Genomic DNA, 16333 nt, shown 5'->3' on the forward strand with positions numbered 1-16333 from the left:
AGGCTGGGATCACAGCAGGAGTAAGTCAAGTCTATCACTAGTTCAGAGCCTGAAACATCTTGCATAAACCACCCAATCTAGGACCCATTTTGGTCACAACTTGCTGAAGCATCTTGAATAAAATGTGCTGCATGCAGTGTAAGCTTTGTTTTCTGCCTTTTCTGCATTTCCCGTTCATCTTACACGCTTTGTCCAACAACCCAGCAAATTTTTCCCACTAGGAATTAATCTGCAGTTTTGTTTGTGTGCTTGGGGTTTTTTGTTTGTTTTTTAGTTTTTTCATTTTGTGTGCAGTGGGAGATGGAGGGATAAAGTTATTTCTGCAAATATTTGATCCAAACAAAAGTGTGGCCAACTAACAGAACATAAAGAAACAGATATGCTGAGTAAGGAACACCTCCTAGAATTGGGGGCAAGGTGTGTTACTTTAAAAGGTAATAAAAAAAATCAATAGTTAGCATTATTTAAAAAAAAAAAGGCCGGGCGCGGTGGCTCACGCCTGTAATCCTAGCACTCTGGGAGGCCGAGGTGGGCGGATCGTTTGAGCTCAGGAGTTCGAGACCAGCCTGAGCAAGAGCAAGACCCCATCTCTACTAAAAATAGAAAGAAATTATATGGACAGCTAAAAATATATAGAGAAAAAATTAGCCGGGCATGGTGGTGCATGCCTGTAGTCCCAGCTACTCGGGAGGCTGAGACAGGAGGATGCCTTGAGCTCAGGAGTTTGAGGTTGCTGTGAGCCAGGCTGACGCCACGGCACTCACTCTAGCCTGGGCAACAGAGTGAGACTCTGTCTCAAAAAAAAAAAAAAAAAAAAGATGTTTCAAGCTCTGAAATGATTAGGTAGTACTTTTATAACACAAATTCCCTCAAAGTAGCTTAATACTTTGTTCTCTATTACATACTGCTTTTCAGGTATTCTCTAATTATATTCATTTCCCAAGTGAGAGAACAGCTGCTTATAATGTTCTATTCTATAAGGTATATTGTCTTCTCAGATGACAATGTACACCACTGTATTTCAAAACTTAAGGAAAAAAATAACTTACATCTTCCATATATTCAGGCTCCGATGCAGAGGCATCCCAACGATTATTCAGAATGAAAATATTGGGCTTGGAAAGTCGCTCATTTACCTTGTGAAAAAAATGTTTTTCCTGAAAAACATCAAAAACCCCACAGCATGTTCATTTTTAAAAGATATTTTCTTTAAACATATGAAATGTAAAAAAAAGATATTTTATATTTACATTTATAATTGAAAATTTTGTAGGTTTGAACCACTTAGACTATAGTGATTAACAACCATTGATAAAAGATCCCAATGAACTTTAGGAGCATTAAACTTTTCAAAGATGACAAAATTAACATATACGGAAGACAAAACTGAAGATTTTCTTGCTCCTGCCATAAGTCTTTTGAAATTCAATTTAACAAATATCTATCAGTCACTACTATGTACAGGAACTACTGGATATAACAGCCCAGGTTCTCAATGAGCTACCACAAATCTTTTTTAAGAGTTAGGCTAAGTAAATTAACAATAAAGTAAAACACCTGTATAACTTGTGATAATAAAGAGAAAAGAATGTTATAAACACTATAAATAAATATGATTACTCAAAGGAAAGAGACATTATATTTAGTTGAAATTAGAAAAAGCTCCATAAAGAAGCAAGTGCTAACAAAGACGGACTTCAAAGAACTGGTAAAAGGGCTTTTGGAAAGATAAAAACTTCAGAGATGGATAAACTGTGGGCAAAGAACAGCATAAGCAAAAACACCAAAATCATAATGTATACCAGAAGTTTGTCTATCTGGCGGGGCACAGTGGCTCACGCCTGTAATCTCAGGACTTTGGGAGGCCATGGCAGGAGGACTGCTTGAGGCCAGGAGTTCAAGACAAGTCTGTATAACACAGTGAGACCCTATCTCTAAAAAAAAAAAAAATTTTTAACAATTTGCCAGGCATCGTGGCACATGCCTATAGTCCTAACTACTCAGGAGTTTGAGGCGGACATTGAAGTAACAGTGCTATTGATCACCCCACTGAACGCCACTGCCTGGACAATATCAAGATCAAGACCCCGTCCGTGTGTGTGTGTGTGTGTGTGTGTGTGTGTGTCTCTCTCTCTCTCTCTCTCTCTCTATAATATATATAAAAATTTTTCTTGGCCGGGCGCGGTGGCTCACGCCTGTAATCCTAGCACTCTGGGAGGCCGAGGTGGGCGGATCGTTTGAGCTCAGGAGTTCGAGACCAGCCTGAGCAAGAGCGAGACCCCATCTCTACTAAAAAATAGAAAGAAATTATATGGACAGCTAAAAATATATATAGAAAAAATTAGCCGGGCATGGTGGCACATGCCTGTAGTCCCAGCTACTCGGGAGGCTGAGGCAGGAGGATCGCTTGAGCTCAGGAGTCTGAGGTTGCTGTGAGCCAAGCTGACGCCACGGCACTCACTCTAGCCTGGGCAACAAAGTGAGACTCTGTCTCAAAAAAAAAAATAAAAAAATAAAAAAATTAAAAAAAAAAAAATTTTCTTTTTGGAGACAGAGTCTCACTCTGTTGGCCCAGTTAGAATGCAGTGGCGTCATCATAGCTCACTGCATCCTCAAGCCCCTGGGCTTAAGCAATCCTGCCTCAGCCTCCCGACCAGCCTAGATTACAGGTATGGCCACCATACCCAGCTAATTTTTCTTTCTTTTTTTACTTTTTGTAGAGATGGGGTCTCACTGTTGCTTGGGCTTGTCTTGAACTCCTGTCTGACCTCAAGTGATCTTCCTGCCTTGAAGTGCTAGGATTACCGGTATGAGCCACTGCGCCTGCCCCTGTGTTTATATGTATATATATATATATATATATATATATATTTTTTTTTTTTTTTAAAGAAAGTTTGTCTATCCAACACTCAAATAGTGGAGGTATTCTAACAAAAACTTTAGGCATTTATCCTTTTTTTCTTTTTTCTTTTAAGAGATGAGGCCTCACTCTGTGTCCAAGCTGGAGTGCAGTGGCATGATCATTGCTCACTGCAGCCTCACACTCCTGGGCTCAAACAATCCTCCTGCCTCAGCTTCCCAGTACCTGGGATTATAGGTGCCCAGCTATCCATTTTTTTTATATCACCAGGTTGTAAACAACTGTCAGTGTTGTTGTAACAGCCTGGTCTACTTGATATTGACTGGGCCATCCAAACATGAGTAACACGATCTCACTGGTAACATCTAGGTTATAATGGTACTACTCAGTCATTTACATGCTTTTAATGAATAATTTTTTAAAATCATGTTATAGTGTTGGATATAAGATATCTAAACTCTGGAAAGTTTAGCTGGGATGAGTCAGGCTCTAGACATCCATAAAAAATCATAAATAATCTTCTGAGTTTAACAGTAGATTAAATTGTACACAAGTAGGCTGAAATCTAGTGTATGAGGGTAAAGCTGGAAAAAGTTGACAAAACTCAAAATATGAAAAGCTTTGGCCAGGCATGGTGGCTCACGCCTATAATCCTAGCATCTGGGAGGCCGAGGAGGGAGGATTGCTTGAGGTCAGGAGTTCAAGATCAGGCCGGGCGCGGTGGCTCACGCCTGTAATCCTAGCACTCTGGGAGGCCGAGGCGGGTGGATCGCTCAAGGTCAGGAGTTCGAGACCAGCCTGAGCAAGAGCAAGACCCTGTCTCTACTAAAAATAGAAAGAAATTATCTGGCCAACTAAAATATATATAGAAAAAATTAGCCGGGCATGGTGGCGCATGCCTGTAGTCCCAGCTACTCGGGAGGCTGAGGCAGTAGGATCGCTTAAGCCCAGGAGTTTGAGGTTGCTGTGAGCTAGGCTGATGCCACGGCACTCACTCTAGCCCGGGCAACAAAGCGAGACTCTGTCTCAAAAACAAACAAACAAACAAAAAAAAGATTCCTAAGGGGAAAAAAAAAAAAAAAGGAGTTCAAGTTCAGCCTGAGCAAGAGTGAGACCCCATCCTCTACTAAAAATAGAAAAAATTAGCCAGGCCTGATGGCGCATGCCTGCAGTCCCAGCTACTCGGGAGGCTGAGGCAGGAGGATTGCTTGAGCCTAGGAGTTTGAGGTGGCTGTAAGCTAGGCTGACCCCACGGCACTCTAGCCCAGGCAACAGAGCAAGACTCTGTCTCAAACACAAACAAACAAAAATCCCCGAAAAGCTCTGTCTCACAAAGGGGATGGGAGTGGGAGTGGTTTGTACTTTTATTCAAGAGACTTAAACATCCTAACAATTCTGGCACCTATTCCCCGAGACTGCAAATAACCAGAGCTAGTGCCACTAAGCCCTATATTGCTACAGAAACCCAGGGAACATGCACAAACAGCTCTTCTGGTCCTAGGAAAACACAAACCCCTTCATTCACCCCTGACTTTAGACATTCTTTCTAATCCACAATTTGGATTTCCCTCACTTTTCAGAATTAAAACAAATACCATTTCAGTTCCTACCACCCCAAAACAGTATATGATTAAACCCTACCGTGTTCATTAGTGTGGATTCAGAGTTTGCAACCAAAACGAAGACATCAGCATCTAAGCAAAACTTATCAATCCAGCTATCCAGCTCTGTAGTGACATCTGTGCCTGGACTAAGAATGAAATAAAAATTGTATTATTTCTGTAGTGTAACCTGCTAGGCAAAAATAAATAAATAACATTCATTATTTTTTTTAAAAAATAAATTGGGTTATAAAACAAATTTAAAAAAACTTTTATATATTAAGTATGAAATTTCCTAAGTACTAAGTTTGACAGTTGATATTTCTGACATTTCACTTTGACACTTGTTTTTTTTGTTTTTATTGTGAAGGTACATCCTCTTCCTTTCAAATGTATAGTTTGGCTTGTGATTATCTTTCAAATTTTTTATAGCAATTTTTGTGAAACCATGGATAAGTCAAAAATTCATGTTATTTTTGAGTATGAGTTCCATCGTGGAACCAATGCAGCACAGACAGCTCTAAATACCAGCAAAGTGTTTGGGAACGATATGGCTAATGAACACATAGTATGTCGTTGGTTTGAGAAGTTCCATTCTGGTGATTTTAATCTTGAAAAGGAGCCATGTGTGCAACCTGGCACCAAGGTAGATAATGACGAGCTGAAAGATGTAGTAGAAGCGAACCCATCCCAACCTAGGTGTAAATTAGTAGCAAGGTTTGACATTACTATTCCAACAATATCAGACCATTTGAAACAAATCAGCAAGGTAAAGAAGCAGGAGAGGTGGGTTCTGCACGAATTAAACAAGCGTAAGAAAAAACATCTTGAAGCTTGCCTTTCTTTGCTGTCAGGACATAAAGGCGAACCATTTCTACACCATACTATTATGTATGATGAAAAATGGATTCTTTCTGACAATTGCAAGCATTCGGCACAATGGTTGGATAAAGATGAAGTGACAAAACACAGTCCAAAACAGAATATTCATCAAAAACAGCTAATGGTGTCTATTGGTCCAGCCCTGGTATTATACACTACAGCTTCATGAAACCTGGTCAATTATAGAGGATGTCTACTTCAACCAATTCAATGAAATGATGAGGATGCTTGCGATTAAGCAGCCAAGATTGGTCAGAGACAGGCCAAACCTCTTGCAAGACAACATGTCGCACAATGCTGTTCAAACTACAGCAGCTGGACTTGGAAACTCTCCGTCATCCATCGTAGTCACCAGACTTTGCACTAACTGACTACCACTTCTTCCATGCTTTGGAGAACTTCTTGCAACAAAAAATATTCAATTCTCAACAAGCTGTGGAAAAAGGGTTTTGCAATCTCATTGCCACTCGATCTCTGGGCTTCTTTGCTTTTGGCATAAACAAACTACTGCTAGGATGGCAATGTTGTGTTGATAGTGTAGGTGCATACTTTGATTAATTGTACTGCTTCTTGTTTGAGATATGATAAACCAAACTTTTGATTCTAAATCAGACATTTCAGATTTAATGAGCTAATATCATTTGAACGCTAAAGGACAGGATTTCTATCAGTCATCTGCATGAAGCCTAGGAAATTTTAACCCAGTGAGATTTTTGACAAAGCAAGTAACATGGTCAATATTTCAATGTCTTTATTTTACATTTGGGAAGGCTGAAAAATAAAACAAACTAAGCTGATAGATAATAAAAAGTGAGGGTGCAAGCAGCTCTGTCTTGTACAGCTCAGAAGATTTAAGTGTTTATAAACAAAAATAATAAAAAATAAAATACCTGCTGGTAGATATAAATTTAATATGCCACCAATATAAAAATTACAGTGAGGCACTTGCCATCTGTCAGTCTTGACTGATTGGGTCATAGATACACTCTGGCAATGAAATAAAGCAAAACTAGCTAATACTGTATTTAAACAAAATATTTTGATTTCACAAGCATCTTCTCGCTCATCTGTTCCAATTGATTATTTGAAATACTCTTCCAATTAAAAGGAAAACCCACCATCATGGTTACGTCAACTCAGTTCCAGTCACCTGCAGAGAACAAAGAGCTGCCTCTATCTCAATGCCAAAGCCAAAGGGGAGAACCAGTCTGGCCAAGTTCAGGTCAGGTTCCCACCTGTGGTCCAGGTCCCCACCTGTGGTCCAATCAACGGTGGACAGGAGGATACAGTCACACAGTATAAAAATGGCTGCTGCACCACTTCTATGAGAAAGGACAGCCTCAAGGAAGAAGGTAATGATGAACTGGCTTAACAAGCAACAAAGAAACCAGATAATCAAAACTGTTTGAACTGTATCTAACATAAAAATACATAAGCTCTGCTGAGGGCCTAAGGTGCTCCTTTATGAAGAAAGAACATGATGTTTGGCCCCATTGTTTTATGGTACATACTTTGACTTTTCTGAGGCCTTGGTTGTTTTCTCCCTGTTTTTTAGTATTGAGATATAATTCAAATACCATAAAATTTGCCCTTTTAAAATGTACAATTCAATGGCCTTTAGTATATTCACAGGTTCTGCAACTATCACCACTATTTCATTTCTAGAACATTTTCATCACCCCAAATGGAAACCTCATACTCATTAGCAGTCACTTCCCATCCCTCCTTTCCCCCAGCTCCTGGCAACCACTAATCTACTTTCGGTTTTATGGATTTACCTATTCCGGACATTTCTTATAAATGGAATCATACAATAAAAAAAAAAAGCAACACACACACACACACACACACACACACATAATAAATCCATAATTAATCAAGAGCATTTTAAACAAATTCCAAAAGCATTCTATCAATTCTTGTTTCTACTTTTTCTTTTTTGCACATTTGGCTTATATATCTATCAATTCTTGAACAACAAAAACAATATAAACTGTCCAAACTAAAAATTACTCTACAGAAACCAGAAAAAGTGGCTATCCTTAAAAATTCTTGTAATAGAATCAGACTGATGAATTGGCACTTTTATGTAACTATTATAAAACAAAACAAATACCTTATCTGTTCTTTAACAATCTAGCTAATGAGAACAAAACAGCAACTGAATATTTTAAAATTTTATATGCCATACAATAAAGTAAACAGCATTATACGATTAAATAAGCCTCCATCAAGAGAAAATACAATCCACACATAATTTTACCTGTCTACTAAAACCAGGTCATCTCTCAAGAGGGCACATTTTGCCTTTGGCCAAAACACATGTACAAGACAGCCAGCTTTCAAGTCTTTGTCCATATGAAGGGCATGGGCCAGTTGATTAACAGTCTAAAGCAGGAGGGGAAAAAATATATATTTTACTTGTAATAAAATTCAATAAAAATTAAAAATAACTATGATTTGGTACATTTATTTTTGTAAAATGTGTACAAAAGGTAGAACTTTGAGTAATTTAAAAATAAAACTATCTGAGCAATCTTGAGAAATCTGAGTTTTTAAATTACCAAGTGGGAAAAAAGGGGTTCCTTAATGTAGTTTACTCATACCATCCAGTAAAAATAATCAGACTTGAAAACATTCTAAATGTCCAACAAATGAAACCCTATCCAACTTCTAAAATTGATACTGGTTTTGTGAAGTATGTGAGTTTTGGATTCTCTGTTCTTTTTGACTATTTGTGTTTTCTGACTCTCCTGAAATGAATATGTATTGATTAAAAATAACGTGGAAACCACTGAAGAAATGTCATTATTAAAGCATGTTTAACTTAAATAGATTTAAAAATCCCATAGGAATAAGGTAGAGGCAATAAAAGAGAATATCAATATATAGTCAACTTTTAATAAAGCATTTCCCTCAGCAGGCAGTTATGTATTCACACAAACCTGCCTGAAACCAATGACTGCCTTTGCTTCCATTTAAATTCATCCAAATTTCCTATTTCTCAAGATGACTTGTGATGTACATTAACTTGTCAAACTAGTGTTAATTTAATACATTTCATGTATGTATTAAATTAAATATACAATAAATACAGAGGTTTTAAGACAAAATTGGTAAACAGATCAAGGAAAGGCATCAGCACATGTACCTCTATGGTTTGTTTGTGATTTTTGTAACAAATTTTAAAAGGAAACATCTATTTTCAAGTGGGCGCAACAGTCCTGATCAGCTCTCAAGTGAATTTCCATCATGACAATGTTAGGTAGTTTTTGGCTTTTTTTTTGCTTGCTTTTATAAACTTTTTGATAGATTTATAAACTTGTAACAAAATCTTGGTGCTTAGCCTATAAAATTAATAAAAGCACCTCCCTGACAGAGCTGAAATTTGAGTTATGTGAAATGTTTAGAATAGTGTCTGGTGCACAGCAAGAGCTCAGTGAAGCGTAACCTACAGTTGTTTCCTTTACTAAGTAAACTATTACACCACAAGTTTGTGGTGAGCTGTGATGACGCCACTGTACCCTACCCAGGGCAACAGACTATTAAAAAAAAAAAAAAAAAAAAAAAAAGACTCAAAGTTGATTTATACCTTAAAGCAGGCCACTACTTGAGGAAAACAAATTTAAATCTGGGAGGAGGGAGTTAAAGAGTGTGAAGGAAGAGGATTGGAAGTAGAAAGCACAGATGAGGAAAAATAAGATGATTTCTTTTAAAATACCACAGTACTTTCCTTTGAGAGGCTAAAGTCACAAGTAGTCTGAATTATGACTTAGTAAAAATCTTAATTACAAAATAGCAATTCCTTTATTTATATGGGTTAAAGGTTTGAAAAGTATTTTCATAAACATCATCTCATGTTTCCTCGTAACTAATCTTAAGGATATGCTCATTCTAAGATACATCCACAGATTGAGTCACCTGAACTAGATCAAAAAGCAAGCTCATAACAAGAACCACCCACGACTTCACCTACAGTGTAAGAATCAAAATGGCTTAGATTTTCAATTACTAAACTTTTGTGTTTGTGGGAGACATCTATAGACTCAAGTGAAAGTGAACATAATAAGAAACAGTGCCTTTACCAACTGTTTTCAGTAGAGTCAATATTCTGCATCCTAATTTCTTTTTCTTTTTATTCTTTTTTGGCTGAAGGACTCTGGTGGCACTGAATCAAGAAATTTACAGAATTGTCATTGGCCCTTATCTGATAAAGCAGTAACAACATCTATTCACGAACATGCTTACTAAATATTCCTGAAGTAAAACAGTTTCTAAAAACTTAGACATGTATCAGATTCCAGGACCGAATTTCTAATGTTTTTTAAAAAAGACAAATTTGAGATTAAATAGCAACAATATACTTCAATATTCTTCTCACTGGAAGATTTAAAAAACTTTTAATCTTAATTTACTTTTATTTTAAATTTAGCTCTGGAAAAAAAAAAGTTTTAAAGAATTCAAGGCCGGGCGCGGTGGCTCACGCCTGTAATCCTAGCACTCTGGGAGGCCGAGGTGGGCGGATCGTTTGAGCTCAGGAGTTCGAGACCAGCCTGAGCAAGAGCGAGACCTCATCTCTACTAAAAATAGAAAGAAATTATATGGACAGCTAAAAATATACATATAGAAAAAATTAGCCGGGCATGGTGGTGCATGCCTGTAGTCCCAGCTACTCGGGAGGCTGAGGCAGGAGGATCGCTTGAGCTCAGGAGTTTGAGGTTGCTGTGAGCTAGGCTGACGCCACGGCACTCACTCTAGCCTGGGCAACAGAGTGAGACTCTGTCTCAAAAAAAAAAAAAAAAAAAAAGAATTCAAAATTATTCCTGGGGACAGGCAAAGGAAGAAACAAACAAACAAAATAAATAGGAAAAAAAATAAAATAAAAAGAAAAAACAGAATTCAAAATTAGTGACAGCTTTCAAAGTTATGAATAGAAATATTAACAGTTTTTCCATCTCTAGTTATGTAGACATCTTTAAAAAATGTTTTTTAAATGACAAGTTAAGGACATTTTTCAGATACATTATGTTGCTAAAGGTTAATTATACCTTCACACTCTTTTTTTCATCTGATCCTTCTGTCATAAGATAGGCTTTATCTCCATCAGTTCCTTCAACACTTAGGAAGCAATTAGTTGTATGGCCAATCCCACTAGGGAGAACTTTATCCCACAACATTGCATTGATAACAGAGCTCTTCCCACTGCTTGTCCTGAAGAACATTTAAAATCATGAAAAACAAAACATAACAGTAAAAAATTTGTTCTTTCACTGGTCTAAGGTCAACTTTTTTAAAATTCAAATTTTCTTAAAATTTCCTAAGACTGCATTTTTTATGAAAAGATTGACAACTTGTCTTATACAAATATTAGCAAAGTACATTTCAGAAAAAATGAAGTACAGGAAAACAAATCCCATCTTTCTCATAAAGCTACCCTCAACTTTTCTTTTTTGCTTTCTTTCTTGAAATCATGGCTCAAAATTCTGTGACATTCCTCCCATCACAAGATGGGAGTATATCCCATTTCCTTAAATCTGGGCTGGTCTGTGACTGCTTCAACAAATAATACACGTCAGAAGTGACACTGGGTAGCTTCCAAGACCAGGTCATAAAAGACAATCCGGCTTCTGTTTTGTTCACTGGAACACATGTACTTGGAGCCTTGCCACATTAAGTCCAATTACCCCGAGTCTGTGGTGCTATAAGGAAGTCAAGTTAAATGGATTGGTCTGGGTAGGTGCTCTAGTTGACGGTCTTCATCTTTGGAGTCACCCAGCCCAAGTACCAGACATGTGAGTGAAGATTTCAGATGATTCCAACCCTTAGGTGTTGAGCCAACTTTCATGTCTGCTCAGCTGAGGCTCCAGAGATCATGGAGTACACACAAGACATCCCTGCTGTGCCCTGTCTGAATTCTTGACTCACAGAATCAGTGAACATAATAAAATGGCTGTTTTTAGGCCGGGCGCGGTGGCTCACGCCTGTAATCCTAGCACTCTGGGAGGCCGAGGCGGGTGGATTGCTCAAGGTCAGGAGTTCGAGACCACCCTGAGCGAGACCCCGTCTCTACTAAAAATAGAAAGACATTTTATGGACAACTAAAAATCTATATAGAAAAAATTAGCCGGGCATAGTGGCACATGCCTGTAGTCCCAGCTACTCGGGAGGCTGAGGCAGTAGGATCGCTCAAGCCGAGGAATCTGAGGTTGCTGTGAGCTAAGCTGACGCCACGGCACTCACTCTAGCCTGGGCAACAAAGTGAGACTCTGTCTCAACAAAAAAAAAAATAAATAAATAAAATAAAATAAAATGGCTGTTTTTAGTTGCAAAGCTCTGTGTAATTTGTTGTACAGTCATAGTAATCAGAACACTTCTAACGGTTCTGAAACCCAAGAAACACCTCATACCCATTTCCAGGATTTTCTTTACAATCAGTCAACTCAAACCCCAAAGGACATTGGGAGCCTTCTGCTTTATTGCAAAAACAGCATGCTATCTTTATGGTATATGCTTTATCTCTTTCCTCTAGAGTAAGAGAGAACTTTCCTTATATTATAGATATTATTCCCAACTCCCTCCCCAAGGAACCATCAAAAGCTTTATTATCTGAACACTGGCTTCTATTGTCATTTTATCACAACCTACAAAAGGATGCCTATGACCTCACTTAAAATTAACCCTTTCAATCACTGCATGAAGCCTTGCTGCAGTGATCCTCAAGAGTCATTTGCCCCCCCCATATCAGAATCACCTGGGAAATCCATTAATGATGCAGGCTCCTCAGGTGCCCTGTGAACCTACAGAGTCAGACTCTCTAGAGGGGTGCTCCCAGGGTGATTCTTATGCTTACTAAAATTTGAGAACACTCAGTCACCCTGCCTTCCCAAAACATTAAAAGAAACAACAAAAACCCAATAGTGGAAAAAAGCAAACTTTTTCTCCTCTACTATCACACTTGTCACAGACACAGTACACACTTCTGTGACCAGATATATAGGGGAGGGGAGGGGTGGGGAACCTGCAGCCTTTAGGCCACATGTGACCTTCTGTGTCTTTAAGTGCAGCCTTTGACCGCTACTCGGGAGGCAGAAGCAGGATTGCTTCAGCCCAGGAGTTTGAGGTTGCTGTGAGCTAGGATGACGCCATGGCACTCTAGCCCGGGCAATAAAGCAAGAACTGTAGGCACACGAAATTGCAAGTGGAAAAACCTCAAGACGGAAAATAGCTTAGAAGGCCTGTGACGTTAGTATGGTAAATCAATGCCTCTATCAGGAGACAGCACATGATATTTAAACAAAGTATGGGGCCAGTCAGTTGTATTTGTATCCCTAATGCTTAACAGAGTGCAGGTGCACAGGTAGTTAACAAATGATTGTTAAATGATTGTGTAAGCTGTAGCAGAGACACCCTATCACTCTGGACAGTAACACTGATGTAATGGTGCTTCCTACTCTCCTTTCTGGGAATTACGGGGGTTTAGAATCTCTCTGGAAGACATATCTGATAACTGTCAACCTATAAGACAACACTAGAGAAAATTACCTCTAAATATGGTGAGTTTACTCAAGAATATGAAATAAGGATTATAATCTTGAATGCACAGAATGGCAAGCCACCAGTGCATTTGGTGAGAGAAGGGTAAGAGAAGAGTTAATTAGCAAAAAGATATTTACATATAATCAACTAGAAACAGAGTTTACTGGTTCCAGAGGTTTAAGGCAAGTATTGTTGTCAGTTCATGGTGGAGATGCCAATACTGGGTAAGAATTCTTCTAAGAAGATCTTAACTGAATTATTACAGTCCTAAAGAATGCCTACTGACAAGCCTTATCAAAGCAGGAGATGCGGCCGGGCGCGAGGGCGGGTGGATCGCTCAAGGTCAGGAGTTCGAGACCAGCCTGAGCAAGAGCGAGACCCCCGTCTCTACTAAAAATAGAAAGAAATTATCTGGCCAACTAAAATATATATATAGAAAAAATTAGCAGGGCATGGTGGCACATGCCTGTAGTCCCAGCTACTCGGGAGGCTGAGGCAGTAGGATCGCTTGAGCCCAGGAGTTTGAGGTTGCTGTGAGCTAGGCTGACGCCACGGCACTCACTCTAACCTGGGCAACAGAGTGAGACTCTGTCTCAAAAAAAAAAAAAAAAAGGCAGGAGATGCAAAAATCGTTTTTAGAAAGTCCTTGAAAACAGTTCTTATCTCAGACATGTAAGTATGAGCCTCTTTCCTTTGGGGCTTCCAGGGTACCATTTTGTCTGGTATGTCACAAATTATGCTTATTGTTTATCTGTATTTTCATTCTTATAACTGGCTAAGAGCCAATTCTTAGAGACGAGAATCCTTAAAAGGTAAAAATATGATTGACCTTCACAACGTTTCATTTTATACCAGGAGCTAAGATGAACAAATTCTTTTACATGCCAACAGTATTAACATTCAACACAGTAAGAAACTGCTGTGGGGAAAAAGTTAGAAATGTAACTTGCTGAAACATCAGACACAAAGCTGATTTCTGTAAATTAACTTTAGGAGCAATAAAGGATTACCTGCCAAAAAATGCCACTTTCATGTGTCTCCGAGATAACACCTCACCAATGACAGAAAGCTTGCTTTTGTATCCCTGTATTTCCACCAGATCATCCTCAGTGGCTATTCGATCCAGTTCTGGATTCTTATATGTTGCTGCAAAATTGAAATGGTATTAGAAAAGTGATATAAATGAATACTAATTATACAATGGAATACCTAAGATTTTATATATTTTGGCTTTGTTCTATATTAACATGCCATTTGAAAAATAAAAATGCGTACAATTTCTGAATGTTTGGTAAAAGATACATGCCCTATTGCAATGGGTTATAAGAATCCTGCCCAAAAGAATTTCAATAAAATTAAAAATTGCCAAGAGCCCTGTCAAAAGGGGTGCTTATTATTCATATAAGTTTCAAAAATACAAACTTACCTACCTGAGACAAGAATGCACTTCTAAAGAGAGAAACTAGAACCTAATGCCCACTTATTATTGTTCTACCCTGACTGGACCTTCAGATCTTGAGCTGAGAAGGGGGATGCACATATTAAGAAAACAGTGAAGTTTGAATAGGAACCCCTTAGAAATTAAGATATGGTTCAAGGGGGCAAGGCATAGTGGCTCATACCTGCAATCCTAGCACTTTGGGAGGTTGAGGTGGGAGGATTACTTGAGCCCAGGAGTTTGAGATCAACCTGGCCAACATAGTGAGACCCCCACCTCTTAAAAAAAAAAAACAAGAGAAAGATATGGTTCAAGATCTCCAATACAGGAAAGACCTTGCTACCTTGTCACTTTTTGTCTCCTTCCCACCGCATTGGGGTGAAACAGCTCATTTATCTTGAAAAGGCAGAGGAAAAAGAATTACAGATTGTATCCCACTCCAGTCAGGTTTAGGGTTAACTGCCCACCCTGGCTCTAATGTCTCTTCCACGGATGGAGGTAGCTAGAAAAGCCTGGGTTTAAAAAACAGAGAAACCTTTCAGCTTCGTTTCTATTTCAGGACTAGGAGATAACTTGACATTTACATTCTTGTCACCTCTTTGAAGGTTAAGACTCCTAAGATTCACTTGGCTATTTCAAAGATCCTAATTAGAGAAAATCACTGCCACTTAGAACTTACCCAAGTGCAGATCTAATTAAACTTAAGCTTTTTATCTCATCATACTTTTCTAGTACATTAATAAAAATATGTGCAATTTGGTGAATAATAGAAAGACAAGCCTGGCTTCAGTATCATTATATTTATTTGTTTTTTCATTTTATTTTTGCTTTTCTATGTTTTTCCTTATTTGCTTTGTCTCTTTTTTGCAACATTTTTACTGAGGTTCTAGAACCAGTAAAATCGAATTTGAAGTCTAAAGCTGCCATTTCTGTAGTTCCTAGCATAATGCACAATCTGTAACTGGCTCAAAACACCAAAGATACTACATTTAACTTCATTTTCACTTCCTATCAAAACTATTTTGAGAAAAATATTTTTCAAAAGTCACTGTTGAGGAGTTCAAGACCAGCCTGAGCAAGAGTAAGATTCCTTCTGTACTAAAAATAGAAAAAATTACCCGGGCATGGTAGCATGGGCCTGTTGTCCCACCTATTCAGGAGGCTGAGGCAGGAGGATTGTCTGAGCCCAGGAGTTTGAGGTTGCTGTGAGCTAAGCTGACGCCATGGCACTCTAGCCCAGGCAACAGAGCGAGACTCTGTCACCCCAAAGTCACTGCACCAGCTTAAATTCTTCCCAAACTGGAAACAAATGGATTCCATACCAGTGGTTTATTCATTTTCTCATTCAGCAACAAAACCTGAATTGTGTTTGGTGCTAGAGACACAATAATAACGTAGGGTCTCTGCCCTAAAAGAGCTCAAAATCTGGTGAGGGAAAGTTAAGACAAACATGAAAAAAAAAAAAAATGTTTGATTCTACCAACCTACCAAAAGTTTCCCCATTGTCACTGGAGAAGTTTACAGAATCCCTCCCTTTTCATTGTATAGTTGAGGGACACATAATCTTAAGAACCAGAAGAAATTTCAACAGTTATCTCCAAAGATGTATTTCCTAATAGAACATTTCTCACCACCTCTGTTTGAACAGTTACAAAAAGAAAACTCCTTTTTGCCCCTTTTCCACTACAATCCAGCCTCACTTGAGATGATAAGGTAGGTCTGAAATTGGGTATAATGGCTAAATGTGAACTGCCTGAATTTTCATCTGGGCACCTACTAGCTATGTCATCTTGGGCCAGCTGCTTAACTTTTCTGTGTCTTGGTTTCTTCATCTTTAAAATGAGCATAATTAAAACCTGCCCACTGGTGATATGAGAATTATTAATACAGAAACTGTTTAATTATTTCTTAGCTGTTATTAATGCCATTTAATCTTCATCTTTGAGGGGCACAAATAGGTTTTATTCCCTATGTTATTCCTCATATGGCACAATGCCTTAAATTATGTGTTCAATC

General features: G+C 38.4%; 1 protein-coding gene across 2 annotated transcripts in view; it reads right to left on the bottom strand.

The window, feature by feature from the left end:
* Positions 1–16333, bottom strand: part of MFN1 (mitofusin 1) — a 40748-nt gene that overhangs the window by 23019 nt on the left and 1396 nt on the right. For both annotated transcript variants that reach the window (XM_069472907.1, XM_069472906.1), the window contains exons 3-7: positions 13890–14025; positions 10392–10554; positions 7607–7731; positions 4502–4610; positions 1050–1157 (exon numbers count right to left, since the gene is read on the bottom strand). In XM_069472907.1, coding sequence (XP_069329008.1) covers positions 1050–1157; positions 4502–4610; positions 7607–7731; positions 10392–10554; positions 13890–14025 — 641 coding nt within the window. The remainder of the gene's footprint in view (positions 1–1049; positions 1158–4501; positions 4611–7606; positions 7732–10391; positions 10555–13889; positions 14026–16333) is intronic.

This window comes from Eulemur rufifrons, chromosome 7 (genome assembly GCF_041146395.1).
Source record: "Eulemur rufifrons isolate Redbay chromosome 7, OSU_ERuf_1, whole genome shotgun sequence".
NCBI lineage: Eukaryota > Metazoa > Chordata > Mammalia > Primates > Lemuridae > Eulemur > Eulemur rufifrons.